Source organism: Seriola lalandi, unplaced genomic scaffold, assembly GCF_002814215.2.
Source record: "Seriola lalandi dorsalis isolate HSWRI2012SDOR001 ecotype SW California unplaced genomic scaffold, Sedor1 jcf7180002054566, whole genome shotgun sequence".
NCBI lineage: Eukaryota > Metazoa > Chordata > Actinopteri > Carangiformes > Carangidae > Seriola > Seriola lalandi.
This window is the reverse complement of record NW_019525119.1, coordinates 396,375-423,200: the sequence shown is the minus strand read 5'-3', so window position 1 is coordinate 423,200 and position 26,826 is coordinate 396,375. Positions and strand designations below refer to the sequence as shown.

Here is a 26,826-nt window from a genome sequence, read left to right as displayed (position 1 = left end):
TATGTGCCTTCCCTGTGGCTGAGATGTGATCACATCTAATTTAGCACAGTTTGTTTTCTCACAGTGTCACATGCTGTGAGGCTGTGAGGGGATTTCATTCACTGACCCTGACCAAGACCAAAACTGTAATTATGACACCATCACAGGCCGAAGGTACTGGTATCTATTATATACAGCTGCATGTTCTCTTATGTGTCCTGTCTCTGATTTTAATCAATACATGAAAGTGATGATTATATATGATTATTATTATGTGCCGGCAACAGCGTTGAAACTAATGCAGTGTAATGGAAAAGGCCTGCAGTAAATCCTCCTACATGAGGATTAGTATACAGTATTTACTGAATCTGTTTGAGAAGTGTTGGTTTAGTTTAATGGTCAGTGTGGAGACTGTAATTGTAATTGTGGTAATGTTTAAGTGTTCTGGGATGTACTGAGAAGTGTTCTTAATGGGACCCCATTATTTTTATATTCTAGTTATTATTTTTCTCAGCTAAAAGTGTTTGTGTAACAGAAACTACTGGAGAAAGACTCACGAAACATTGGCACATTGATTGCAAATTCCAACCACTACTCAGGCACCAAAAATGAAACTAATTGCCCGATAGGTGGCGCTACAATAATGAAATATACGTTTTTGAAATTTTCTCAAACGGCTTGGGCTACTGTTAAAATTTTTTTGTCATTTTGATCTCCCAAATCTTCTGCATCTTTGCTCATATGGTCTTCTGCTCTAAAAAATCAAACGAAAACCCAAAGCGAACAAGACCCAGTTCATCTGATTCTCATGAGATTTGGTCTAAATCATCTATAGACAATGCTGATGAAAAGTTATTAAAAGAATTTCCGTTTGTCAATCTGTTTTGAAATGATAAACTTTTAAACCTGTGTAGTTAAGATCAATGTTATTAAAACGCTCTTAAATAAAAAATAAAAAAAATTGGCTATTTAAGTGTTTTAAAGTGTAACAAGCAAAAATGCTCCCATTTTGCACATGTGATGTCATTGCCTCAACGTGTGTGAAGGCAGGTGGAGCACATGGTTACCCAGAGGTGCAATCAGTAAGTCACCTTCTCTGGGGATACCAAGGTCAGGGGGTCAAAACCCCAGATGGCCTAAGTCCTGCTTCAGTCCTGATCAGCAAAAAATTAAAATGCTTGCGAGCTGCTTGGACCCTGATAATTGCTGCTGGCAGCTTTATCTATTATAATATTTATCATTATAAACATTAATGTGTGTGGGCTTGTTGCCACGTGTGAGATGCTCATGTCTGTATATTTAACTGAGATTCAAAAAGTGAACCGAAGCTGATTTGTGATCATTAGGGGAAGAAGCAAGATAACGAGGAACCACAGGAAACACTCAAACATCCATCATCACATCGTGAATTAAGGACATCGCCCTTGTTCCTATCCTTTCCAAAGGAGAATTTAATCATTTTGTTTGATTTTTAATTGTAATAATCAAAGTACAGAGGTGGCTTTTAAACAGATCAGATGTAGAGGGTCACAACAGATGACCCTGCAGGGGGCACTGGAGACTTCTCTGTGAGTCTGGAGAAACAACAAGCAACATGTTCTTACTGTGCTCCTTTAAGACCAAGTGTTGAGACTTGTTTGATTAGGTTTGTATTATTTGGAACTATTTAGTTGAGCTTTTGACCGTAAGATAACAGGCCACAAAAGGTCCGTGGCCAGACTTGCATCCTCAAACTTTTACATGTCCAATCATGCAATTTGTTCCCCTTCAAATACTAGACTAACTAGCACCAGAACAACCTTTCTCTGCAAGATGCCTGACTGAGAACAGATGACATGACTATAGTGAGAAAACTCACTTTTTCATTTCCAGAGTCACAGACATGGAGAAAACTGTATGAAGATCTTCACACAATTCAGAAAACCAGGAAATATATTTGTATCACAGTAATTCTTGATTTTCAAGGAACCAAAAATGGAGTCAAAGGGACCAGAAGGTTTCCCTACTGTTGCATTTACTGAATACTGTACATTCAGTTTGCGTCATAGCTCTGTGAAGGAGTCGCACCCTCCTGAACAGGCTGCATTTGGCTGTCAGATGTGCTCAGTCATATAAGCACATAATTTGGCAAGACTTTAGAGGGTTCCTCGTCGGCATCGTCGTTATTGCTCTCACCCTTCATGTTTCTACATGCAGTAGATAGCTCTGGGAACACTTAAAGTTTTGGGAAATGTTCTTTTTTTGTTTGTTTTCCTATGGAGATTTAGGTGAAAAAATCAATACCACTCTTGTCAAGCTGCATCCAGGAGATGTTAGCTTAGCTTAGCATTCAGACTGGAAAAGGGGAAAACAGCGAGTCTGGCTCTGTCCAAACTATAGGCTAGCTAACAAAGTTTACCTGGTAACCTGGTTGGTTGGTTGGTACCTTAGTTTTTTAGTTTTTGCGTGGATTAATCAATCAAAATGTAATGTGTTAATTAGTTAGCTTTTGAGGTGCTCATATGGCAGATTGGACAGAGCCAGGCTAGTTGTGTCTATCCTTTTGCAGTCTTTGTTTTAAGCTAAGCTAACTGGCTAAGTTAGGCTGAGTATTTCCCAAAATTTAGAAGCATTCCTTTAATTCTTGCCACATCTAGATATTGACGGTTTCACCTCTGTCATTTTTGTGTTTATGTTGAAATAACTTAACCGCACAGGGTTTTTTTTTTTTATCACTCTTATTTCTTGCTTTGTATGCAGTTCCCTCATTCACCTTTGTGTAGGTAAATATTTACTTATAAATAATGCCATCTAACTTCACCAGCAACGCTTTTCCACTGCAAGGAGGAGGGAGAGAAAACAGGTTAGCCTGCCTGCCAATAATACTCTTTGTTCAAGTTAAATGTGGCCGTTGACGACTTTTAAAGGGTTGCCTTTGAGTTTTGAGGCACCACCTACACATTCGCCACAAGCATTATATAACATCCTCCATCACACAAATTATTCTGTACTTGTGTTGCATAGTTAACAACCCATGTAAGATTGCGCCAGCACTGGTGACACAACTTCAGAGGATTGAGTGAACGGATTGTGTGAGTTGGTGCTAAGTTTATACTGTATATGCTTCCGCAGCTATGACAGATGTGTCCTTGTTGTGACAGTTTTACAATATTTACATTCACTAAAACCACAAAGCCCTGAAATAGGCATCAAAACAATGAATGTGGCGATCTCAACCTTGTAATCACTGGATTTAAAAAAAAGAAAAGTTCATTAGTGAGAATCGAGTTATTTGAGAAAGAACTCACTTAATTTTTTGTCCAGTCTCTGAGACGTCTGCTGCTTCCTCAATACAGTGGAGGTTAATGGAATCTCATATCTGGTGCTCACAACACTGAAAAAATATATTTATAAAAGTCAGCATCTGCAGAAACAGTGTCCCTGCTGCTCTGATTAATCCACAGAGCACAAGCATTTCACATGTAGAAAGTCGTTCTCCTGGAAACGGTTCACGGTCAGGTCCATCCAGAGTAACAGCGACGCTGGTTTTGGAGACAAACGATGGTGTCGAAATTTTAATTGTTATTTTCTGATGCTGTTATCACCACAAACCTCCACATTGTGGGGGGGGTGAAGGCAGGAATCACAATGCTGCTCACCTCATTCCTCAGTTGGGAGTAGGGCTGGTTCATTAGCGATGGGTAGACGAGGCTGCTGAGCCCAAAGCTGCGTTCCTCGAGGGGCACAGACAACCGATTTTGCCTGCATTGATTAAGTATCAGCTAAAACAGGATAAAATGTAGAGTTTGCAGAGTTTTTTGTGAAGATACAGATGTATACAGATGTATGTAGCCACTATGGACTAAGCTAACAGAGAAATTGACACCACTCACAGACTGCACCCACATTTGTTTGTGAAAGATTGGGTGACATACTGTTGCCCCCAGTTTCCTCTCTCTACTGTCTTTCGTTTATTTCTATTATTTATTTCTATTAATTTCTTTGGCTTTTGATATAAATTGCTGAATTCGCTCTGTTTTTGTTCAGGCACTGTAACATAGATCAACACATCCACTCAACATATACAATGTACCTAGCAGGTCCAGCACATGCATCTACACCTACGAGAGCTCCACTCCTGACCTGTGCTTCATCTGCACTCTTCAGGTGAACCCTGCCTGAAAGCCGACCTCGGCCTCTGCAGCATTATACAGTATTCCAGTCAAGTTATTGTTCCCTTCCCTTGTATCCTTAATAAATCCCATATACATTAAAAGTAAACTTTGTTAAATGAAGGACAGGGTGTTGTAAGGGGCTCTATGGGGTATTGCAGATAGGCCAAGAATATTACTTAACAATATTCATCTAAATGTATAATAAAAAGCAGACTCTTATTTCTCTTTCAAATAAGTCTGAACTTTACTTGCTACTTGCGGTAGCAGTTCTGTTGCTATGCTTTTTTTCTCATCAGCAAATGAATGTGTTAGAGAAAATATATTGCTTTAAAATAATAGTTCATTTTTGGGGAAAACACTTATCTGCTTTCTGTCTCTGAGCTAGATTATATCTGTATAAAGCTACAGTCAGGACACAGTTAGCTTAGCATGCAGCCTGGAAGTGGGGGAAAGCTAGCCTGTCCAGAAGTAACAGTCCAGTCTTTTTGCCGAGCTACGATAACGCCCGTTAATTGTATTTAATGGACAGACATGTAGATTTGTGAGCTTTAGAGATGCTTGGAGGCCAGGTTAGCTGTTTCCCACTGTTTCCAGCCTGTGTTAAGATAACACCTAAGAAACAATTAAGTGTATTTTCAAAAAGCTGAATTTATTTTAATCTAGATTAGAAGAGTCAAACCTATCTAACGCGTGATAAAACAGATGAATTAGCAACGATCAAGACTGGTGGCAAGTAAATTCCCTTTAACAGCTGCAAAAGATCTTCTTCATGAGCAAGTGCTGTGGCAGGAAATTAAAACTGGGACACATCTGCAGACAATTTTCACGTATCCCTTGTCCAACCAGGGAGAAGCCTCGGTATCAGACTTCTGAAAAAACACTGCAGAGGGCTGCTTGTGTCTTCATGTGAAATTTTATGGCCCTGTAGGCTATGATGGCCGCTAGTATCCTTCACAGTTATGCAATACTAATTTTCAAGTTAGAACAAGTTGCCTGTAGTTGGCAGCCTTTGTGTTCAACCACCATGCTAGGATTGCGTGTGTGTGTGTGTGTGTGTGAGTGCGTGTGTGTGTGTGTGTGTGTGTGTGTGTGTGTGTGTGTGTGTGTGTGTGTGTGTGCGCGTGCATGCGCTTGTGTATGTGTTTAGTCTTGTGGAGGCACAGTGGTATGTTCCAGACAGGGAATGTGTGTGTTGTGTGTACACTACACAACAAGGCAGAATGTGCTGATGCAGCTCTAACAGTAGGAGTGATGGACCCAGCCCTAACCTGAAGTGGCGGCTCAGAGGGGAGATTTATGCTTTCCCTTTCTGTCACGTTGACACATGGGAGTCAGAGTGGTCACAGACTCCGGCCGCTCCAAACACATGCTAAAAAACAACAACGCAATTACCAAATCAACTGTGCAACCACATAAGTCGAGTGTTTTGCACAGTTCACACAGGATTAATGACTCCCAGGAGATGGCTGCTGGTCTTGACACTACAGATCCACTCTGGGACTGAGGAAGCAGAGGAGTCAACAGTTCATATTAGAACCAGTTCACTAATGTAATGATTATAGAACGGACACATGTTGCTTCATTACATTTAATTTCTGACATAAAACTAACATTTACATTCTCATATATCTTGTGTAAGTCAGGCATCAATGTTAAAGCTCTGATTTGTCTGTTTCCTACACTTACAATCCTGTCTAAAATTAGTTTTTTTTTTGTTATTTACCTATAGTAGGCTACTACGAATTGTATGATGAAAAAGATAACAGTGCTGATATGGTTTTCATTTTTTTCCCCCTCTGCAGATCATAAATACCCCCAGGTGATTTCAGAATTACATCATATGAACCATCTTTCATTTATAAAAGCTGCATGCACTGACTGTTCATGAATGCATCATGATGGATTTTTGCTTTGGTGGAAGAAGCATTCAGATCAGATCTACTCAAGCAAAAATCACTCAAATGTTCTGAAAGTACAAAACTAAAACTAAGAAAAATGACACATGTGAGTGTTATTTTAGTATCTTATTGGATCAGTTGCCAGTCAATGATGCATCAACTTCTAAGCATTCATGTTGAGGCCGGTGGAGGTGGGGCTAACTCTAGTAGCGCAGAAAGTGTGGTGAAGTAGCAGATTAAGGAAATATACTGAAGTAGAGCAGGAGAATACAAATACCAAAATAGCAGAGCACTTCGTAAATAACTAGTCTTGCCCAGTTTTCTGTTGTTTTGAGTTTTTCTATCATTTCATTCACTGGATTTCCCTCCGTGGAGAAGCATATGCCAACTCTAAGGTTTCACTCTTAACTAAGTATTGTGTCGTTATGTACATATCTTAATTCGTGGCTGCATGCAGGGTGTTGGTTATGTAGACTTTGAGCAGAGTGGGCTGGTTCGGGAGGAACACGCCTCTTGGCCGGAACGCGGATGTTTTCTGCAGCTTATATAGCAGAGCTGAGCGCACACATCCTGGGCGGAAAACCTGAGAGAGCAGCAGTTTCACCTTCTTCACATCCAACATCTGTCTTCTGTCCGCACCAGGTAATGGAAAATTGTTAATCATTTGCACGGGCCTATTGCATGTTTCTGCAAAAATGATTAACGCGATAGAAAAACTCTCTGGAGCAACTGGTTATTTTGGCGTCTGAGAAAGTAAATTATTCACTGCATACTTACACTGACAGGAACTTTTTTTTTTTTTTTTTTTTTTTACAGTACAATTGTAGAAGTTTTGGATATATTGTACGTCAAATTTAGGACAATGAAAGAATGCGTGAATAAAGTTGTTTATGTTCGCCTGGCATTGGATAATAACCAGAAACTCTGTCACTTAACTACAGGGGGAAACGACTGTTTCCTGTGGAACATGATATCAAGTCATATCTATTTTTTAAATTTTTATCAGTGTTAGATCAGAACATGGCAGGGCAGTAATAACATATTGAAACAGATGCATTATCTTTGTCTGTTGGGAGTGGCTCTTCATGCCCCAAAATACAATTACCATACCATAACACTCTCCTTTGCAGTTTGACAGTGAGTGGAGAGGGCACTCCCTGACACATCAGGTGGTTAGCACCACTTTATATCACCACATGTCTGTTAATAACATGCCACCTGTACTACAGGTTAAGCAACATATGCAGTGTAAATACAGGAGAAAGATTAATTACTGAATTAATTACTGATAAAAAGATAAAACTGCTTGAGGGAGCAGTTGAGTGCTTTTGATGTGCATCGTTAATTTTCCTGAGATTCTCAACATCTGGACTATCTGTGGTGATGTTAAAAAAAATTTAAAAAGTGGGGATCAATATGTTTGTACTGCTTGTTGTTCTTTATTCTGGGAGTTTTTCTTCAGTCTAATCCAACTTGATGAGAACGGTTTCCCGACTTCAGGAGTCTCAGTGGCAGAATAAAAATTTATATGAAACCGGAGCAACAATCGGTTATTTTCATCATTGAGTTGAGTCTATAAAATGTCAGTAAGAAAAAGAAACGCTGGAACTAGAGGATGTTTGTCATTTATGCTTGAAAACTTAAGTTGAGTGAATTTTCTGTAGATCAAGAAATTGCTTAATCAATCGTTGTTTTCAGCCCTGTATGAACCTGTCACAAACTAACTCTCTGTGATTAATTATGGTTATTTATATATATATATATTATTTATTTATTTATTTATATATATTTTTTATATTAAGTTGTTGTCCTTGCTGTGATCTGATGAGTTACTTGTTAATGAAGACAGATGTGTCTCCTCTCAGGCCTTTAGCACTTATGGCGTACCACAAAGAGTTCGAGGCTGCAGGGAAGAAGCCCGGCCTGCAGGTGTGGCGGGTGGAGAAATTGGATTTAAAACCTGTCCCCTCTCAACTCCATGGAAACTTCTTCACCGGAGACTCTTACATAGTGCTTTACACCACCCCTGCTCCTTCTTACAACATCCACTCGTGGATTGGTATGGGATTTAGATTCTCTCTGGCTTATTCCTCACATTTGTCTGTCCATACTCTCTTATCTCATCATCATTCATTGTTTTGTTTTGGTGTTTTTTCCCCCCCACGTTATCTGTTATACCATAGGCAACGAAGCTTCCCAGGATGAGAGGGGCGCTGCCGCCATCTTTATGACCCAGCTGGACGATTTCCTGCGAGGAGCCCCAAGACAGTTCTCTGAGTATCAAAACCAAGAGTCAGTCACCTTTCAGGGCTACTTCAGGTCCGGCATCAAATACAAGGTGAAACATGATACATGTAAATCCTTTAAAAGATATTTTCACATTTCCTTTTAGGAAACAAAAGAGATTCAGTCATTTCTTTGTAGCCTACCAAACAACAAAAACAAGTCTTGAGCTACCAATTGAAAACGTTGTTATGACCTAAGCTAAAGTGGTTGTTTAAGTATTGTATGTTTATAAGGGAAGTGGAACTCCTTACGGTGCTATTTTGGGAATTGTTTGGAGCTTTGGTTGGTTGCTCCCTCAGGTTTTCCGCTGAAGGTTTCCATGGAGAGTTTGATCCAGAAAACAAGCTGAGCAGGAACATGCTCGCCAATGCCAAAACACCAAACAGCTGCAGATGTCATGATCTGAAGTGGCCAACTGGAAAATAGACAAGCCTGTGTTGTATTTTTGTATCACAGCTGGTGCAAATTATCCAGTCAGATATAAACACCTCAGATTTACTCATTTGTTTTCTTATGAGAAAGATTATGGAGCTACAGCCAGGACACAGTTATCTTAGATTAGCCCTAAAGACTGGAAACAGAGAAAACAGCTAAACTGACTTTGTCCAAAAGTTTAAAAAAAAAAGTGCTACTACCAGTGCCTCTAAATTTCATTTCATTTGTGAAATCTATACAAAAACCAGTAAAACTGACAAGTTGTGGGTTCTTGCCCAACTGACTTCCTTGAATTGCAGATGGTTTCCTGTCAACAATCTGGTGATGACAAGACTCCATTGGCCTGCCAAGAAACAGATCCACCATGTAACAAACTGTAAAACAGTTTACTCCTTCGGTTTTTGTGCATAGTAAACAAACGACGGACCAAGTGCCATATCAGCCGGTGTAAGCAGTTCCCCCTTGTTTCCAGTTTAAGCTAAGCCAACCGTCTCCTCGCTGTAGCTCCAAACATGAGTGGTATCAGTCTTTTCATCTAATCTAATCCTTCATCTTGGCAAGAAAGTCTAATAATATTAATCTTTACAGCTATCCTTTGAAATCTACATAACATACAGCTTTTATTCAAATAGTTCTAATGCTTTGTTCAACTTGACTTTGCCGCTGTCTCAGAAAGGGGGAATAGCTTCAGGCTTCCAGCATGTGGTGACCAACGACGTAAATGTCAAGCGCCTGCTGCACGTTAAAGGTCGCCGGATGATCAGAGCCACAGAGGTGGACTTGTCCTGGACCAGCTTCAACAAAGGAGACTGCTTCATCATCGACTTGGGAAAGGTGATCCAGAATTAGGACTGGATACCCAAAATATGTTAGACAGCGGTTCACTGTAACTAATCTTGTTTTCCTCTGCTGCTCACTGTGAAATCCTAGGACATCTACCACTGGTCTGGCAGTGAAAGCAATCGCTTTGAGCGCCTGAAAACCACTGAGCTGGCCATAGATATCCGCGACAATGAGCGAAAAGGCCGTGCTGAAGTACACATGATTGAAGAAGGCTCTGAGCCGGAAGATGTTATTAAAGTGAGCTTTTTTTTTTTTTTTTACTTTTAAAAACAGTTTTGTTTAGGAAACCTCTGGAAATATTTGTGACAGTGTCTGTGTCAAAGAATTTATCTGGTGGCTCATTTGCCTGCTGGGAAGGATGTGGCTAATGTTGGGTTTGTTTATTTATAGGTGCTTGGAGCAATGCCCAACCTCCCACCAGGAAGCTCAGATGATGTATCTGTTGATAAGAAGAACAAGGGCCAGGCATCTCTCCATTTGGTAAATAACACAAATATAATCAGCCTTTAAATGACCTCCTGTGAGTAAAGTTTACTTTAGATGATGCTTTGTTTATCCCTCTTCTTTCTAGATTTCTGATGCCGCTGGCTCCATGAAGACAACTATGGTGGCTGATAAAACCCCGTTCAAACAAGACATGCTCTCCAGCAGCGACTGCTACATCTTGGACAACGGAGGAGACAATAAGATATTTGTCTGGAAAGGTATGAGACATGCACATCTGTTCAATTCTGCAACCTTTTTGTTCATTGGATACACTCTATTTGGTGTATTTATCATTGTTCAGTTTTATCATAGCAACAAGCTCTTAGTCTGCACTCTGTGGTTCTTCTCCAACTGAGAACAAATGAGTCATTCATAGATTTTTGTTTAGAGAGTCTCTAACCACTGTACCACACCCCAAATTGCAGGAAAGGATGCAAATGCTGACGAGCGCAGAGCAGCTTTGACTGCTGCAAACAAGTTCATTAAAGACAAGAACTACCCCAAAAATACTCAGGTAATGTGGCCAAGTAGTCAAAGTCTACTAACAGAGCTTCATCCGTCCTGGTCTTGCTGTTTATGAATATGCACGCACACTTCTGTTTATTTCCGACATATACAGATCCAGGTCATGCCAGCAGGGGGTGAGACCACCCTGTTTAAGCAGTTCTTCTTCAACTGGCTGGACAAGGATGAGACTACAGGCCCAAGCAAGGCCTACACCATCGGTAGCATCGCCCAGGTGGAGCAGATTCCCTTCGATTCCTCCACACTCCACAGCAACAAGATCATGGCTGCCCAGCATGGCATGGTGGACGATGGCTCTGGGAAAGTCCAGGTATGTTCACTAGCCCAGTTGCACTCATGCTTTATATTCACCCCTTCAAAATGTCAATGTAGGTGTGACAGCTGTGGGTGTTTGTAGATTTGGCGTGTGGAAGGAGGTGACAAAGTACCTGTGGACCCATCCACTTATGGACAGTTCTTTGGAGGCGACTGTTACCTGGTGCTGTACTCCTACAACACAGGAGGCAGAGGGAAGCATATCATCTACACCTGGTGGGTGCACCCTTTTCAGCATGGTTGGATTTACCCATTAGGGCGGCCTGGACCAAAGATTTGTTGTTGGCCCCCGGCTGACCCCCCCTTTAATCAGGAATGTGCACCATGTGAGCACAATTTAAACTAAAATGATAAAGGTCTCAAAACTAGATTAGGACAGAGACGCCCTCTACAAGACAGGTTCACAATATTAAGTAATAACACAGGAATACTAATAGAGGAAGTAAATAGTTTAGCTGTAGTCAAACAAGATATCTGGATGGCCGGATGTCTTGAACCCTAATAACATCTGAGAAATATTGGTTTCTGGACCCCATGAAGACTAGTCTGCAGACATGCTAGTGGCTCCTTGAGGCTATACTTAGGCACAGTTGAGCTAAATGCTAACACACCAGCATGCTAATTTCTTAACATGTTGATGTTCAGAATGCATAGTGTTTACCATGGTCGTAGTCTTGGTATAGCAGGTTAGTATGCCAATATTTGCGTATTAACACTTAACATAAAGGACTGCTGAGGCCGATGGGAATGCTTTTTTTTCTGCAGGTAGTTAGTCATAGTCCAAAAATGCTGGAGAGATTGAAATTTTGACCAGATGATGATGTGAGATAAAAAAAAAGACAGGATCCCAAATGGTACTGCAATACAACCTGAGGGGAACGCAACTGTCTTACCAAATTTCATGGCAAGCCATAGTTAGTGAGACATTTTACTCTGAACCAATAATAACTACTTGATGGAAAGAAAGTTGCCTTTCACATACTTTCTTGTGAATATCACAATTAATTTAGTGTGAAGCTGGAATGCATAACGGATGTGGCTTTGCTGTCTTTAGGCAGGGGCAGAAGTGCACTCAGGATGAGCTGACGGCTTCGGCCTTTCTCACCGTCAAGCTGGACGACTCCATGGGTGGAGTAGCTACACAGGTAAGATATTTCGTACAGTGAAAAAAAAAAAAAATACTTGGGTATTTCTTTCTTACAGAATAGTTCAACATTTTGAGAAATACTTGGCAAGAGTTGATGACCCTTATAATTGACTGTTAAAAATGAAGCTACTGCCAGCGGCTGGTTAGCTTAGCATAAAAACAGGAAATGAGGAATCAGCTAGACAGGTGATAATTTAGAGTTGTTAATGTTGCTGCTGGATTTTTTATTTTTTTTTACCTCTGGACAGAACCATCAATCTTCTTATCTCACTTTCAGCGAGGAAGGGAATAAGCATTTCCCAAACTGTTAAATTATTCCTTCAGTGGCTTACGCCTGCCATTCTAGCATAACTGCTATCACCCCCGTCTTCGTCAGACATGTAGGTTGAGCTACTGCCGTGTCTCTGCAGGTTCGTGTCACTCAGGGCCAAGAACCCGCTCATCTTGTGAGCCTGTTCAAGGACAAACCTTTGGTCATCCACCTGGGTGGGACATGCCGCCATGGCGGTGAGAGCAAGCCTGGCACTACACGGCTCTTCCATATCCGCCAGAGCTCCACCAAAGCCACACGGGCTGTTGAGGTCAGCGTTGCTTACCACACTGAATGAGCATAAACTTAACAACACTTAATAATTAACAATTCACAACATTTCACCCTCCCTTTGTTTCTCATTGACCCAGGTGGAGCCCACTGCCTCCTCTCTGAACACTAATGATATTTTCGTGCTGAAGTCACCCAAGTCCCTGATCCTGTGGATGGGGAAGGGAGCAAATCCAGGGGAGATGGCAGCAGCTAAGCATGTTGCCCGCCTGCTTGGAGGAACTGCCACTGAGGTGGAGGAGACCAAGGAGCCGGGTGAGTGCTCAAAGTAGAGCTTTTAATCTCTGCGTGATAACAATACAATAGTTCCTTTGGAAAACTGTCATTTTCTCCTCATCGTCAGCTGATTTCTGGGCTGCGCTTGGTGGGAAGAAGGACTACCAGACCTCCAGGACCCTGCAGAAAACAGTTAAGCCTCCTCGACTGTTTGGCTGCTCCAACAAGACTGGCAGGCTGATAGTAAGTATTTCATTTTTTATCTATTTTGATTTATTAAGAATTCATTTTTTGGCTTTTTTTTTTAATACAGCCACTTTGTAAATGTGTACTGCTCAATTTTTAGGCAGAGGAGGTGCCAGGTGATTTCACACAGATGGATCTGGCAATCGATGATGTCATGGTTTTGGACACCTGGGATCAGGTATGGTGTCTTCACTTTTGATGAAATGGATCAGTTTCAGTTTTCATTTATTGCTGACTTATTCCTAAAATGCTGTTTGATTATTTCTTTCCCACCAGATCTTCGTTTGGGTCGGTGCGGAGGCCAATGAGACTGAGAAAAGTGGATCTCTCAAGATCGGTAAGAAAAGCACAGCTATTAGAGATGGGGAGAAATTACAGAAGAGTCCTAGTTCACAAATGTATCCTTGTTTTCCTTTTCAGCCCAAGACTATGTGAATTCTGACCCCTCTGGTCGTCGTGGTACCCCCATCACCACCATTAAGCAGGGGGAGGAGCCATTCTCCTTCACCGGCTGGTTCCACGCCTGGGACCCCAAGATGTGGGACAAAGATGTTCTGCAGCGCATACAGGACCGTATCAAGAAGCATTAGTAGAAAACCACAAAGCAGTAGCTTCGGCACAACATCAGAAAAGATTGAATCCTCATGGTGGGTTTGGAATTTCAAAGTTCTGTGTGGGTGGACGGCAGCTTGGAGATACACGGAGCTTTAGAAGATTTGTCATCCCATTTTGCAAAACAGGTGTAATTAGCATCTCAAAGGCTGTATTTGAAATTACACGGCAAAGTCTGAAATAACATTCACACTGTCATATAAGAACACAGACAGGATCTTATTATTGCACCCTCACAGAATTTTAAATATATTAAATTGAACCTTTGCTGGAAAAGTTTCTGGGATTTTTCTTTGCAGCTTGTTTTCATTCTTTCATGTGCATTAAAACGATAAATGGTAAACTGTTTACGATCCAGTTGAAAAAAACCCTGATGCATTATGTTTCATATGAGGTGCTGGAATTTTAAACAACACAAATTTCTTTGTGACGAAAATAATGTATATTTTTACTTAAATTGTACCTTTCACAGCCTCGATTGCAAAGATGAATTTAGATAAAGAAATGCTGAATTTTAAATAAAGCATCACCTTTTTTGAAAGTGGTCTTTTTCTGATTGCATTGGTTTTCATTCAAACCAGAACATGCAGCTTTTGCCATCGAGTCTTTGACCATTTTTTCCAGATCTCACGACTCACTGCCACAATAAACTTGTTATGATTATCCTAAATCCTCACTGCTATTCAGCACCGTGTGTTGGCCATGCTTGATGGTAATCTCCAGGCCATGTGCACAAGGCTTCTGCTGAGTTGCAGACCTGTGGATTAAGGAGTGGGCTTTAAAAGTGCCTTCGTGTCACCTCTTACTGCTCCTCTTTTGTCCTCTTTCATTCTCTGCCGCTGGATCTGCAAGACAAACACTATAACCAGGCACAATGAACCAGAAGGTGGTACTCATCACAGGCTGCTCCTCTGGGATTGGCCTTGCCTTGGCTACCCGCATCGCAAAAGATGAGAAGAAGAGGTTCATGGGTAAATTTGCCATGTTTTTAAAAAGCTTTGTTGAAACTTGCTGTGGTTGACAATCCGTTACTGAAACTGTATAGCTGGTGTGAAAATAGAGGGAGGAGCAAAAATCGAATGAAAAGAAAGAAAAATTGCACTTTAAGGTGTCGGTGTGGCACAAGTATTAGATTGTGAAAAGAGGGGAGGTCAAATGGGGAGAGTTTGCAATATAGGTTTTCTTTTTATTGAAGAAGTTTTTGGAAGGATATGATGGGGTCTTTTAACATTTTCTCACACAAGATTTCATCCTTTCCTTGAACACAGAGCTGCTGCCTGAACCTATTCATTTAGTCACTGGTGGTAATAACTTAGTTGCTCTTGGTTTAAAAATAGAGTGGCTGTAGTACTTGGGTGCGCTCTTAATTCATCCGTTTGCCATAATCTCCAATGGGAAATTTGATGGATTTGATGGAAAATTATTGTTCCATTTACATGTTCAGATTCAAATAATACACCATTTTCAATTCTTTATCTTTAGCACAGATAAAGTTATTATTCAACAAGTTGGATCAACTGCTGATATATTATTTGGAGATATTAGGGGAGGCTGTTACAGTGTTTTGTGTTTTGTAAGTCAAAGTTAGGTTCTGTTGGCAATTTCGGTAAAGTTGGGGAGGTCCTTTTAAAAAAGCGGACCATAGGGTTCAGCTGCCATCCACACCCAAATAATTTCTGTGCAGTCCCTTGTTTAACCAAAACTTTGATCAAAAATAAAGATGGTGGGTAAACAAGTGACTTTAATAAGACTATTAGTCAGCAGTAACGTGACAGCAAAATGTATTGCTCTTGAACACTATGCTTTTGTACTGCGCACATTTCCACCTTAAATAAGTAATTTTGCAGAATTTTTTGGTTTGGTTTTTCACACGTGAAACTTGTGCTGGCACCAGTAACACCTCTTTCCAGAAATTATGTCCTAATCACTTTGGATAATCCACACACCACACTGTCAACAGTTCTTCAACGGGACTACTTCCTATGAAAGAAATAGTCCCGAGGTCTTTGGGACATTGTTTCTGGAAAAAGGTTTTGTCATTTTTCAGTGCATTGAACTTTAAAAACTGAATTCTATCATGTCCATTGTATTGGTGTGGCAGCAGAGATACCATGACGGGTAAGTTAGAAAAATGTGTTATAAATTTGTAATGGCGGACTTGCTATTTAAGAATCAGTGTCTGATGTACTTTGGTAGACTTTCATTGCACCAGCGCCTCTGCATCTAAGTGGTAAACAAAATCACTGCCTCAAATTAATTTTGTTTGTCATAGTCTACGCCACCATGAGGAACCTGAGTAAGGGTGAGGCGCTGGTTGAGGCAGCAGGTCGGACTCTGGGCAGGACCATGGAGATCAAACAGCTGGACGTATGTAACGAGGACTCCATCAAAGCCTGTGTGGACAGTCTGCCTGAGCGCAGGGTGGACATTCTCAGTACGTCTGCATCATTTGGTTCAGTGCGTTCAGAAAGATTATTCGTTCTTCAACCGCGGCCTTTAATGAGTATTGTTTTGCATATATGCACATTTTTCCAATACATTGCAATTGTGCTGTACATACCTTGATAACATTTCTTGCCATGCTTGGCTTCCTCTCACAGTAAGTAATGCTGGGATGGGTATGATTGGACCAATCGAGTGTCAGTCAATTGATGACATGAGGTCTGTCATGGATACCAACTTCTTTGGGCTCGTGCGGTTGCTGAAGGAAATCCTCCCTGACATGAAGAGGAGGAAAAAAGGCCATATTGTGGTCATTAGCAGTGTCATGGGTATTCAGGGTAAGGATAGTTCTTCCTGTGTATCATTAGAGCACTTATTCATAGTGACAAAAAATCTCCTAACTGTTTCTTTCTCTGCTTTAGGAATTCTATTCAATGACATCTATGCAGCGTCGAAGTTTGCAGTGGAAGGCTTTTGTGAAAGCTTGGCAGTACAAGCCCTGAGATTTAATCTCAAGTAAGATAAAGATTATTTATACTGCTACTGCAGAACACAGACACTTGCTACTTCATTGTGTTCTAGTTTCTCAGTGAGAACCATATTGTGCTCACAAAACCATGAAAATGCCTGCAAACCAGCACTTATCCATGTCTGAAGCATCTGCACACTCTTATTGCACAACAAGAGCTACCATTATCCATTGTCTCACCAGTGAGGGGAAAATATTCCAGGCAAAATATGTCACGTCTAACCACAGCACACCCTGGTTTGGGGCAAGTCCAAACACAGCATCATTCAGTAACCGAATGTCAAAGTGAAGAGCTCTGCAGGGGGGTTACAAATAGGAACTGAGGCACTGGGGCATTTACTTAACACAAAATGTTCAATTACAGTGTATTAAAAATAATATTAGCTCTGAAGCATTCAGCCTGCTGCCCTTCAGTTTCTTATTGGGACGATATGATTATGTTTGCACTGACATTCTTCTTCTTCTTTCCTCAGTATCAGCCTGATAGAGCCAGGTCCAGTGATAACAGAGTTTGAGCGTAAGGTCTATGATGAGGGCTTGAAAACAGATCTCAGCAAAGCTGACAAAGTGACTGCTGACATGTTCACAAACATTTACTTGAAGAACTACAAACAAATCTTTGAAACCCTTGGGCAGTCTGCAGACGATGTAGCAGAGGTACTGTTCATCTACAAACAAAATCCAGCCATCATATATTATTTTGTCTTTACTACACTGCAACTGACATAAATTAGTGAGCATATTCTATACCTCTGTTTTATGTTTGTTGTGTGTTTTTTCTCCTAGCACACATTCAAGATCATCACCATGGAGAATCCGCCTTTTCGTCATCAGACCAACACTCTTTACACCCCTATGACCACACTCAAGTACGCTGACCCCAATGGCGACCTCCCAATCGACACATTTTACAAAATGGTGTTTGAACATGACAAAGTCTTCAACGCCAGTCTGAACTTCCTCAAACTTCTGCGCTGGAGAAGTCGGAAAAGTTTTACCTTGGAAAAGGACAAGAACAAAGAATAACAGAGAGTCCATGTCTCATCCTTCTTATTTTTGTGAGATAAATTCATCCATGCATGGTTTCCTGTAATTTTCCTTTACTTTATTTTCAGCTGTAAGACTTCTTTGTGATGAAATGCTGAAACACATTTAAAAAACTGTAAAGCAATAACTAATGGTGACTATGTAATCTCTTTTCACATATGTGTCTGTAAGCTCCTGCTGCGGGTTTTAAACCACATCCTGGTAACATTCAACTGACTACCATAACTGTCTTACCTCGTTAAGCCTCCAAGCCCCATCTTATACAATATGTGAGTAGTAAGCAAAAGAATTTCAAGGGCAACAGCAAGGTCAGATGAAGCATTTAGATAGTTAAGTTGATTAAAATACTTTATTGAGGAGTTATATGTATTTCAAAAGACATTGTAAACATTTAAAAGCAACCTTTTAAAGACATTAATTACCATGCTGATCAGAGACATATTGTGTTATGACAGTGGATTATGGGCCATTTACACACAGCCTAATCTGGGATTTAGTTGTTTGATTTGAGCCTCACACCTCATAAACATTTACTAAGGAACATTTCTATTTAAACAAAATCAAAGCTTTTAATGTGCAGGCAGAAAATAATGCACAATTAAATAGAATAAAATAGAATAAAAAGGAATAGAAAGGTGTAGTTCTCTATGTGGACAGTAGGTGGCAGTAAGCGCTAACTAGGCGACTTCGAACACCTCTTGGTGACACCCCGTATCCGGCTCTTTGTTTGACGTTGTATCCGGACAAATCTAAGCTAACATTGTCCAGAATACAAAATTATAAATGAATCGCTAGTAGCTTTAAGATTGTTTGACATGTTTGGCATATTTGGTGGATGAAAGGACGAATAACTCGCTGTGTTGTATCAACTTTATTCTACTCGTCGTCTCTTTCTGGCCAACTATTTAGCTACATATGGCAGGGACAGTTCATTGTTAGCCTAGCTTTAGCCATGCTCTCAGACTTCGCTTTCACTTGTCTTCTGGGTTGCGGCTTGCTTGCGACAGGGACCACGGCTACTAGCTAGCTTGTTAGCTAGCTAGCTAAGCATATTCTCCAGTATCAACGTCGTTTTTTGTGTTTTCTTATTTGTGCTTTAACGTTTCTCGGACTTCTCATTGTCGGCCTCATTCCGTTCAGAAGCAGCACTGTGTAGGAACTCCACTAAGTCCGCTTTAACGAATAAACTTAGCTGTTAGCTTAGTTGGCAAGCTAGGCAGCCGGCTAACTTTGAGGAAACGTCTCTTGGCTTGATGACATTTAAGTCGGTGTTTACGTTGTATTGACCCCGTTATCTTCATTAAGGGTTAGGGTGTCAACGTGTGCTAACTTTTGCCACCACTCAGCCAAGGATCGGAGTTTTCATTTATCTGGTTTGTGATCATTTTTCCTGCCACGATGGCTTCTTCCTCTGGAAACGACGACGACCTCACGATCCCCAGGGCAGCTATCAACAAGATGATTAAAGAAACTCTCCCTAACGTACGAGTGGCTAACGACGCCAGGGAGCTCGTGGTTAACTGTTGCACAGAGTTCATACACCTCATATCTTCGGAAGCCAATGAAATATGCAACAAGTCAGACAAGAAAACCATATCTCCTGAGCATGTCATCAACGGTGAGTCCTGGTCCAAGTTTGCTCAACAGCGAATACACTAAGTTGTAGAGGAGGGGGTGTGTCCGGCTCCACGCCAAGAGTCTTAAACCACATGGAGTCATTTTTTCGCTTTCATCTCTTGTTTTCACACCACAGCCCTTGAAAGCCTCGGTTTCGCATCATACATCACCGAGGTGAAAGACGTCCTGCAGGAGTGTAAAACTGTGGCTCTGAAAAGGAGGAAGGCCAGCTCTCGACTTGAGAACCTGGGCATCCCAGAGGAAGAGCTCCTCAGACAACAACAGGAATTATTTGCCAAGGTATGTTTATAAAAAAAAATACAAGTTACACACAAGTCTGCAGCTCTTCATGTGTTGAAGTTACTGTACATCTCATGTTCAGGAACTGGGGATCACTATATGGTTTAATCTAGTATGATAGTTTCAGTACCCACAATAACAATAGGATAATTGGGTGGTAGCTATATGTGGCGTATTGTAAGATTGCAATATTGGTGTCTGTGTAATTGAAGGGGTAAAAACATGCTTTAATATGAGTTTTTCCATTGAGAGTATTTGAAACACTTTTTTGTTTGATCACCCCTTCTACACAACTAGATAAAAAAGTTTATATAGTAGGTTAAAGTTTTGTTTACAAACAGGGGAGGAAGCAGACATTTAAACATGCAGATGTATGATCAATAAGTGAAAGGTACATCAGATACAATAAAGAGGTCAATGAATAACTCATGATGGTATAATGAAAAAAAAATTAAAACAAAAATACGGTCTGACCAAGTGTTGTGCTGGAACTGTAGTGTAATACATGAAGATAGATGTTAAATAGGTGGACTCAGTCATATGCTGTATCTGTTTGCTGAATTGTGACATGCTTTCACTTTCATATTTTTATAGAAAACTTAGATAACAGTGTGTGGAGAATTGGAACGGCAACTTGGCCATAGTTATTAAGACAACTATTCTAATTATTATGATGTTGATTATTAATGTTGAACACTAACCTTTTAGCATGTCCTCTATGGTATGCCACACCTGCCTCAGTAATGTATTGCATAAAACCCTCATGTTTTTTTCTCATGCCTGTTAGAAGAATGGCATAATATCTTCAAGTTCTAATCAAACCTCAGATATCACCACCAGGATCCTTTTTAATTGCCTAAAAAGCTCTTCAAAGAAGACTTTGGAGAGGATCATCCTGAGTCACGTGAGACCACTGGTGAGCACACAGCTGGACCCCCTGCAGTTTGCTTACCGGCCTAGTGTTGGGGTGGACGATGCAGTGATCTACCTACTGCATAGATCACTGCTACACCTGGAGGACAGTGGGATCACTGTGAGGGTCATGTTTTTTGACTTTTCTAGTGCTTTCAACACAATCCTGCCGCCACTGCTCAGAGTGAAGTTGGAAAGTGTGGGAGTGGACCATTACCAGTGAACATCCAGGGACTGGACATCGAGGTGGTGGAGAACTACAAGTTCCTGGGGGTTCACCTCAACAACAAACTGGACTGGTCCACCAACACCCACGCTCTCTATAAGAAGGGTCGGAGTCGCCTTCACCTGCTGAGGAGACTGAGGTCCTTTGGCGTGTGTGGGGCTCTCCTCAGGACCTTCTATGACTCTGTGATGGCCTCAGCCATCTACTTCGCTGTGGTCTGCTGGAGAGGGGGCAGCACTGACAGGCATAGGCAGAGGCTCAACAAACTGATCCGGAAAGCGAGCTCTGTCGTGGGCTGCCCCCCCCTATACTCCATTGAGGAAGTAGGTGACAAGAGGATGTTAGCTAAGCTGACATCCATCATGAACAATACCTCTCACCCTCTGCATGACACTGTAGGGTCTCTGAGTAGCTTCTTCAGCAGCAGACTTTTACATCCTCGCTGTAAGAAGGAGAGGTTCCGCAGGTCCTTCATTCCAGCAGCTGTCAGACTCCACAACTCCTGCTCTTCCTGACTATGTGCAAACTTGCACTTTTTCATGTACATATCGTGTGTATTATGTATATTGTATTTATTAGTGTATATTTGGTATATTTTTGTTGTATATTTCCATAGATGTTTGTTCTATAGATGTTTATTTTTCTGCTGTGATAAATGAATTTCCCAGTTGTGGGATAAATAAAGTTAATAGCTATGTCCCTGTTTTGGTTTGACTGTAACTGCAGGCACGGCAGCAGCAGGCAGAGCTTGCCCAGCAGGAGTGGTTGCAGATGCAGCAGGCCGCCCAGCAGGCACAGATGGCGGCAGCATCTGCCAGCGCCGCCCAGCAGGCCGGTTCCTCTCAGGATGAAGACGAAGAGGATGACATGTGATCCCAGGACGCCGTTCAACTTGTCCAACTCCCTTCCTGGGACAGTGTTGGCACACAAATCTCCCAGTACTGTCATAGGCAGAGACGTGATGCGTGTTTCACAGCTGGTATACATCAGTGAAACATGGGAAATGCACATTTGGAATGGACAGTGAAGAGAATGATGGAGGGGGATTTGAAGATTGCCACCCATTCATATAACAGTACCTGCAAATGATTTGGATTGAGAGGCTGTTGATGAAGTTTTTGATTAGTCTCATCTCCCCCCTTTTTTTCTAATTGCTTCTGTTAAATTTTGTCTTGATCTTATGTTGTGAGTAATTTGTAGAAATCTGGATGTGTTGTGGACACCCTGAAGGCAGCCGTTGCCTGGGATTAGTCGGTGAATTTCAGTGATAATGCTGCAAGTGTTCGCTCAATAGCTTACTTTTGTTATCCATTTTACTGGATCACTTTGGTGGTTTAGGAGAACTGGTTTGGAATAATTTCAGAGATGTCAATTCCTCGTTTCTTGTGGTTTGATGGTCATTTTTACAGGAAGGGTTTTCTTCACCCCGTCTTGGTATATTTGTTCAACAGAGGATGATTTGAGCGCTTGTGAATATTGGAATTGTTTTTGTCAAGTAGAGGAATAAATTGACATTTAGCTTAATTTTAGCTCAGTCAAATATTTTATGTTGCATACTCTTCTACCTTGAACCACACACAGTATTGCTCATTAGCTGCACCTTTCAGAAACAGAATATTTTTGTCTCATAGAACCAAAGACAGAGGACAGACTAACAGCCCAGACTTAGTGTATTTTAAAGGTGTAGGTGCTAATGTAATTCTTGTTGCTGACTCCAGGTCTGTTAAGGATTATCAACCTATGACTTTGTAAGATGCTTTGATATTCAGGCTGAATTTGTTATTTCCCCTCTGCACGGGTGCAGTATCAAACATTTGCATTGTGACTGTGGTCAGTCCTCAGTGTAAAGGCAAGTAACCTAGTTGTGATACACATACTTCAAACTTGTATTCTTTAAGCAATAAAGGAATTGTGTTTTATAGACAATTGTTTGAAATTTTTTAAAATCTAAACACATAATGGTTACACCCACCATTCCTCCTGCACACGCTCTGTTTGACAGTGATTGCTGATGTTTTCCCGAGGACAGTCAGATCTGTGCGAGCAGGTAGACAAGCTGCAGTGAAGCACTTAGCCTGCTGGGACCAAGAGACGTTTCGAGCGTTACTCTTTCAAACAATCTCTTAAAAATGGCAGGGGCAATCATAGAGAACATGAGCACTAAGAAATTGGTTTTCTTGGGTGTTTTTATTTTTGCTCTTCAAATTCTTTCCATCATGATTGGAGCTTTAATAGGTAAGTAGACAAATTCTATTACTTTATTATTGATTGTAAGTAGAAATAGTTTGTTTTTTTCATAGAAAGTGTGATGCATGGTTTATGTGTTAAAAGTGCACCAAAAGTCTATTTGAACCAGCTTTCCTATTGCTGCTAAATAAATAAGCTGTCTATGAAAGATCATTTCCCATTTGCCGTAGCTCCCAGCCCCACCAGTGCCATCCGCTACTTGGCCACCAAATGTATAAACCGCCACAAGGCACGCGGCTGGCTCGTGCCGTGGGGATCAAATCGATGCCAGCAGGTCCGCAGTTTTGATGAGCCTTTGGCAAAAACACTGGATGCCAATGACATTGTTTTTGCTGTACATGTCCCTCTTCCCAACATGGAGATGAGCCCCTGGTTTCAGTATATGCTGACTGTTCTACAGTTTGACATTGCATTCAAGATGATCAATCAGATTGGTAAGATGTGTTGTCTTTGTCAGGAAAATAAATAATATAGCTTCAAGCCACTGTAGTTCTTGTGGATATATGATAAACTGGATTATGTCCCTGTCTGTGTAGAGGATGATGTTGTCATCACTATTGATGCTGGCATCGCATACAGGGATGATCTGATGTCTGAGTGGACTGCAAAATTTCACTCAGTGGAGCAAAGGCCCCTCAGATGTGTATTTACAGTCCCCAAGGTAAACCTGCATGACTGCTTTTAATGCATGCAGATAAGTTCTATCAAAATTTGTCTCTGCTCAGTAACTAACAGTCCACGCTTCTGCAGACATATGACAACGAAGGTCGCTTTTATCACTGTGACCCCATACCATTCATGGAGCTGGGTACTGTTGCCCACAAATATTTTTTAATCAACCTGCGCTTGCCAGTGAATGACACAGTGAATGTTGGCATTGGAGAAATAAAGGACATCCATATAGTGGTGAGTTAAATTCTACTATTTTTACTTTCATTATATGCTTTGATTGAATTGAATTGAATTCCAGAGCCTGCATGTGCCACAATCACATTTTAATGTCCCCCTTCTCTAAGGGCATCCATCAGAATGGAGGCTTCACTAAAGTGTGGATCAGCATCAAGACTGTGTTCACTCCCTGGATATTTGTGGCAACGGCTTGGTACTGGCACAGAATCAGCCTGATGGCGAGACCGCCAGTCCTTTTGGAAAAGTATGAGTCAATAAGGAAGAATGCATTTATTTAACCATTTCTAGTAATGTGTAGCCACATCAAGAATATTGCTAGATTTTAGTATTAAACATATAGAACCCAAAACTGTCAATATTATATATATATATCTATCAAAACATCATAATAGCATTTTCCCAACTGACCATTTTATTTCATGCCACATCTTACTTCATAATGTCACTTATACTTTATAAACCTAGTTAATTGTACAGGCTTTAGATACTTTATTTTATTGCAGACTGAACACAGCGTCATCTTTTTTTAAAAGGCAGGGTGAAGTTATGCAACAGCCCCATCACTCTTAAGTTAAAGTGCACCTCTTCTCTCTTTTAGTCTCTCAATGAGAGCTTAAAGCCACAGACGAACCTTGTATCATACCTTTTAAGAGGTTTGAAAGGCTTCAGGGGTGGCATGAAAAAGTCTTGATCTTGAGTGCATGATTGGCCTGGTAGAACCAGGTCAATACTCTGCCTGCAGAATAATGTTACTTGCCTTTTTAAGAGCAAGTCATTATAGCATGTATCTGCCTTGTTCAGGGTGATTTTCGCTCTGGGTATCTCTATGACGTTCCTGAATGTACCCGTGGAGTGGCTCTCCCTGGGCTTTGAGTGGACATGGATGCTGCTGTTTGAGGACGTCCAACAGGGCATCTTCTACTCCACGCTCTTCTGTTTCTGGATCATCTTCTGCGGGGAGCATCTCATGGTTAGCGTTTTGTACTTGTTCTCAACCGTACCTTCCTCCATACTTTCATGACAGTTAACGCTGTTTTCTTCCGACAACAAATCCTTTAGGACCAAAGTCAGAGGAATCGTCTCTCAGCGTACTGGTGGCAGGTCGGGCTCGTGGTTTTCGGCTCATCTGTTCTCCTCATATTTGACCTGAGTGAAAGGTAACGATGCAGCTGCTCTTGACGAGGTCTTGTGTTTCTCGGATGTTGTTTTCTACGAGTATTAATGTGCTTCATTTCTTTTAAAGGGGGGTTCATTTGACCAACCCTTTCTACAGTGTGTGGGCATCAGAAATTGGGACAAAGATTTCAGTATCCTTCAAATATTTACACTGTATTATAAAAAGTCAGATTTTTCTCTTTAAGATCACACCTTAAATGTGCGTCTCTTAGTGACACCAAGGCTTTTTTTTTTTCCATGACCGTCCTCACAGATTACCTTTATTATTGTGGCAGGGATTTCTGTTTGCCTGTATTTCCTTTCCCTGTGTTGCATGGTGCGTTGTGTGTTCAGGAACATCGGTGGGAAAATACAGCAACTTCCGTCAATGCCACAGGCTAGGAGGCTGCACTACAAGGTTTTTGTTTTGTTTTATCTAATATCTTTATCACAACAAAAAAAAAAACCTTTTATACGATGGATGAAACAATATTCTGGTTTGTTTTTCCACTCTCGCTGGTATTGGCAGGGTATAATCTTCAGGTTCAAGTTTCTGATGCTGGTAACTCTAGCATGTGCAGCCATGACTGTCATCTTCTTTATCTTAAATCAAGTAGGTATTATTCCCATAATAATCAACATGGAAGTTTTAATGACTGGTTTTATAATATAATTTACTTTTTTCACAAGACTGAACTCCTAAAATAATGCCAAATGTTCTTATTTCTCACCAGGTCAGTGAAGGTCACTGGCACCGGGGAGACTACACTCTCCAGGTCCACAGTGCCTTCCTCACGGGGATCTACGGCATGTGGAACCTCTATGTTTTCACCATCATCTTCCTGTATGCACCTTCCCACAAGCACCACAGAGACAAGTCGGGAGACGGTCGACCCGCAGGTCTGTAACGTTTCTGCTGTATACTTAGCATCCAGTTCTGTGAGAGCAAATGAGAGGAGATAGTTTTTGGTGAACAGGAGACAAGATAACGAGGTCATGCTCACTATTAACAGATATGACGGAGAAGCCGGAAAGCCAAGACACGCAGCTGACATGTGGAGAGCAGGGCCCCACAGAGACCTACAGGATCACTGGGAAGGTGGCTGAGGAATAACTGCCAGCCTCGGTGCAGTTTAGAAAACCTGTAGACGTTGCCTGAGTTTTGTCCCCTGTGCCATGGCGTCATTAAATAAAACACCCCTGTAATTATCATGCGTGAATATGCTGTGTATGCGAGTATTCGTGTATAAATGTGGATATATCCTATAAGAATGTTTCTTTCATGTCTGTTTTTATGTAACCTCCGCGGTGGAGGAAGATGGGGTCCCTCCCAGTGGACGACCATCTATCCATATACCAGGCGCTGCTGCCAGAACCTCCAAACAAGCCCAAGGTCCTATTTACAATCTTGCCTCCGTAAAGTTTGTGTCGTGCTGATGAGAGGCAGTACCGACAGATCATCTTTACCTCTGACATTTTCACTCAAACTAATATCTCAAATTTGCAAAGCAGCAGCAGGATTGATATTTGCATCACCAGATTTAGAGAGGTGCTGTGCTCTGGCGCCCCCCAGAGGTCTGACTTTGTCATTTGACTATCTTATGACAATGATAATAATCTAATACTTTATTTTTTTAACTCTATTCAGCTTCTGTTTTCTGGTCTGTGCCATGCCATCAGCATCATCTGTAAATTCATA

The 26,826-nt window shown here is 41.2% G+C and overlaps 4 protein-coding genes across 5 annotated transcripts; all 4 read left to right on the top strand.

Moving 5' to 3' along the window:
- Positions 1-6,516: 6,516 nt before the first annotated feature.
- scinla (scinderin like a) lies at positions 6,517-14,284 on the top strand. The gene is made up of 17 exons (XM_023416505.2): positions 6,517-6,673; positions 7,897-8,090; positions 8,215-8,369; positions 9,425-9,586; positions 9,683-9,832; positions 9,986-10,075; positions 10,167-10,299; positions 10,507-10,595; positions 10,701-10,916; positions 11,004-11,137; positions 11,976-12,066; positions 12,479-12,649; positions 12,750-12,924; positions 13,013-13,128; positions 13,232-13,309; positions 13,408-13,468; positions 13,552-14,284. The coding sequence occupies exons 2-17, from the start codon at positions 7,910-7,912 to the stop codon at positions 13,719-13,721; spliced, it is 2,172 nt and encodes a 723-aa protein (XP_023272273.1). The 5' UTR covers positions 6,517-6,673; positions 7,897-7,909; the 3' UTR covers positions 13,722-14,284.
- Positions 14,285-14,380: 96 nt separating this feature from the next.
- Positions 14,381-17,888, top strand: LOC111662602 (retinol dehydrogenase 8). Its single transcript, XM_023416514.2, has 6 exons — positions 14,381-14,714; positions 16,016-16,177; positions 16,344-16,523; positions 16,608-16,701; positions 17,188-17,371; positions 17,501-17,888. Exons 1-6 carry the CDS (start codon positions 14,618-14,620, stop codon positions 17,738-17,740), a joined length of 957 nt encoding a protein of 318 aa, XP_023272282.1. The 5' UTR covers positions 14,381-14,617; the 3' UTR covers positions 17,741-17,888.
- Positions 17,889-18,483: 595 nt separating this feature from the next.
- On the top strand, positions 18,484-22,742 carry dr1 (down-regulator of transcription 1). The gene is made up of 3 exons (XM_023416516.2): positions 18,484-19,379; positions 19,515-19,678; positions 21,543-22,742. Exons 1-3 carry the CDS (start codon positions 19,160-19,162, stop codon positions 21,687-21,689), a joined length of 531 nt encoding a protein of 176 aa, XP_023272284.1. The 5' UTR covers positions 18,484-19,159; the 3' UTR covers positions 21,690-22,742.
- Positions 22,743-22,883: 141 nt separating this feature from the next.
- Positions 22,884-26,347, top strand: LOC111662596 (protein wntless homolog). Of its 2 annotated transcripts, none has more exons than XM_087176696.1 (12): positions 22,884-23,051; positions 23,234-23,497; positions 23,600-23,724; positions 23,814-23,969; positions 24,092-24,216; positions 24,774-24,942; positions 25,032-25,129; positions 25,216-25,279; positions 25,402-25,545; positions 25,657-25,740; positions 25,862-26,027; positions 26,141-26,347. In XM_087176696.1, the coding sequence occupies exons 1-12, from the start codon at positions 22,946-22,948 to the stop codon at positions 26,239-26,241; spliced, it is 1,602 nt and encodes a 533-aa protein (XP_087032822.1). In that variant the 5' UTR covers positions 22,884-22,945; the 3' UTR covers positions 26,242-26,347. The 2 variants fall into 2 exon arrangements, with proteins under 2 accessions (XP_087032822.1, XP_023272275.1); XM_023416507.2 differs by having other exon boundaries at positions 24,080-24,216.
- Positions 26,348-26,826: the final 479 nt, after the last annotated feature.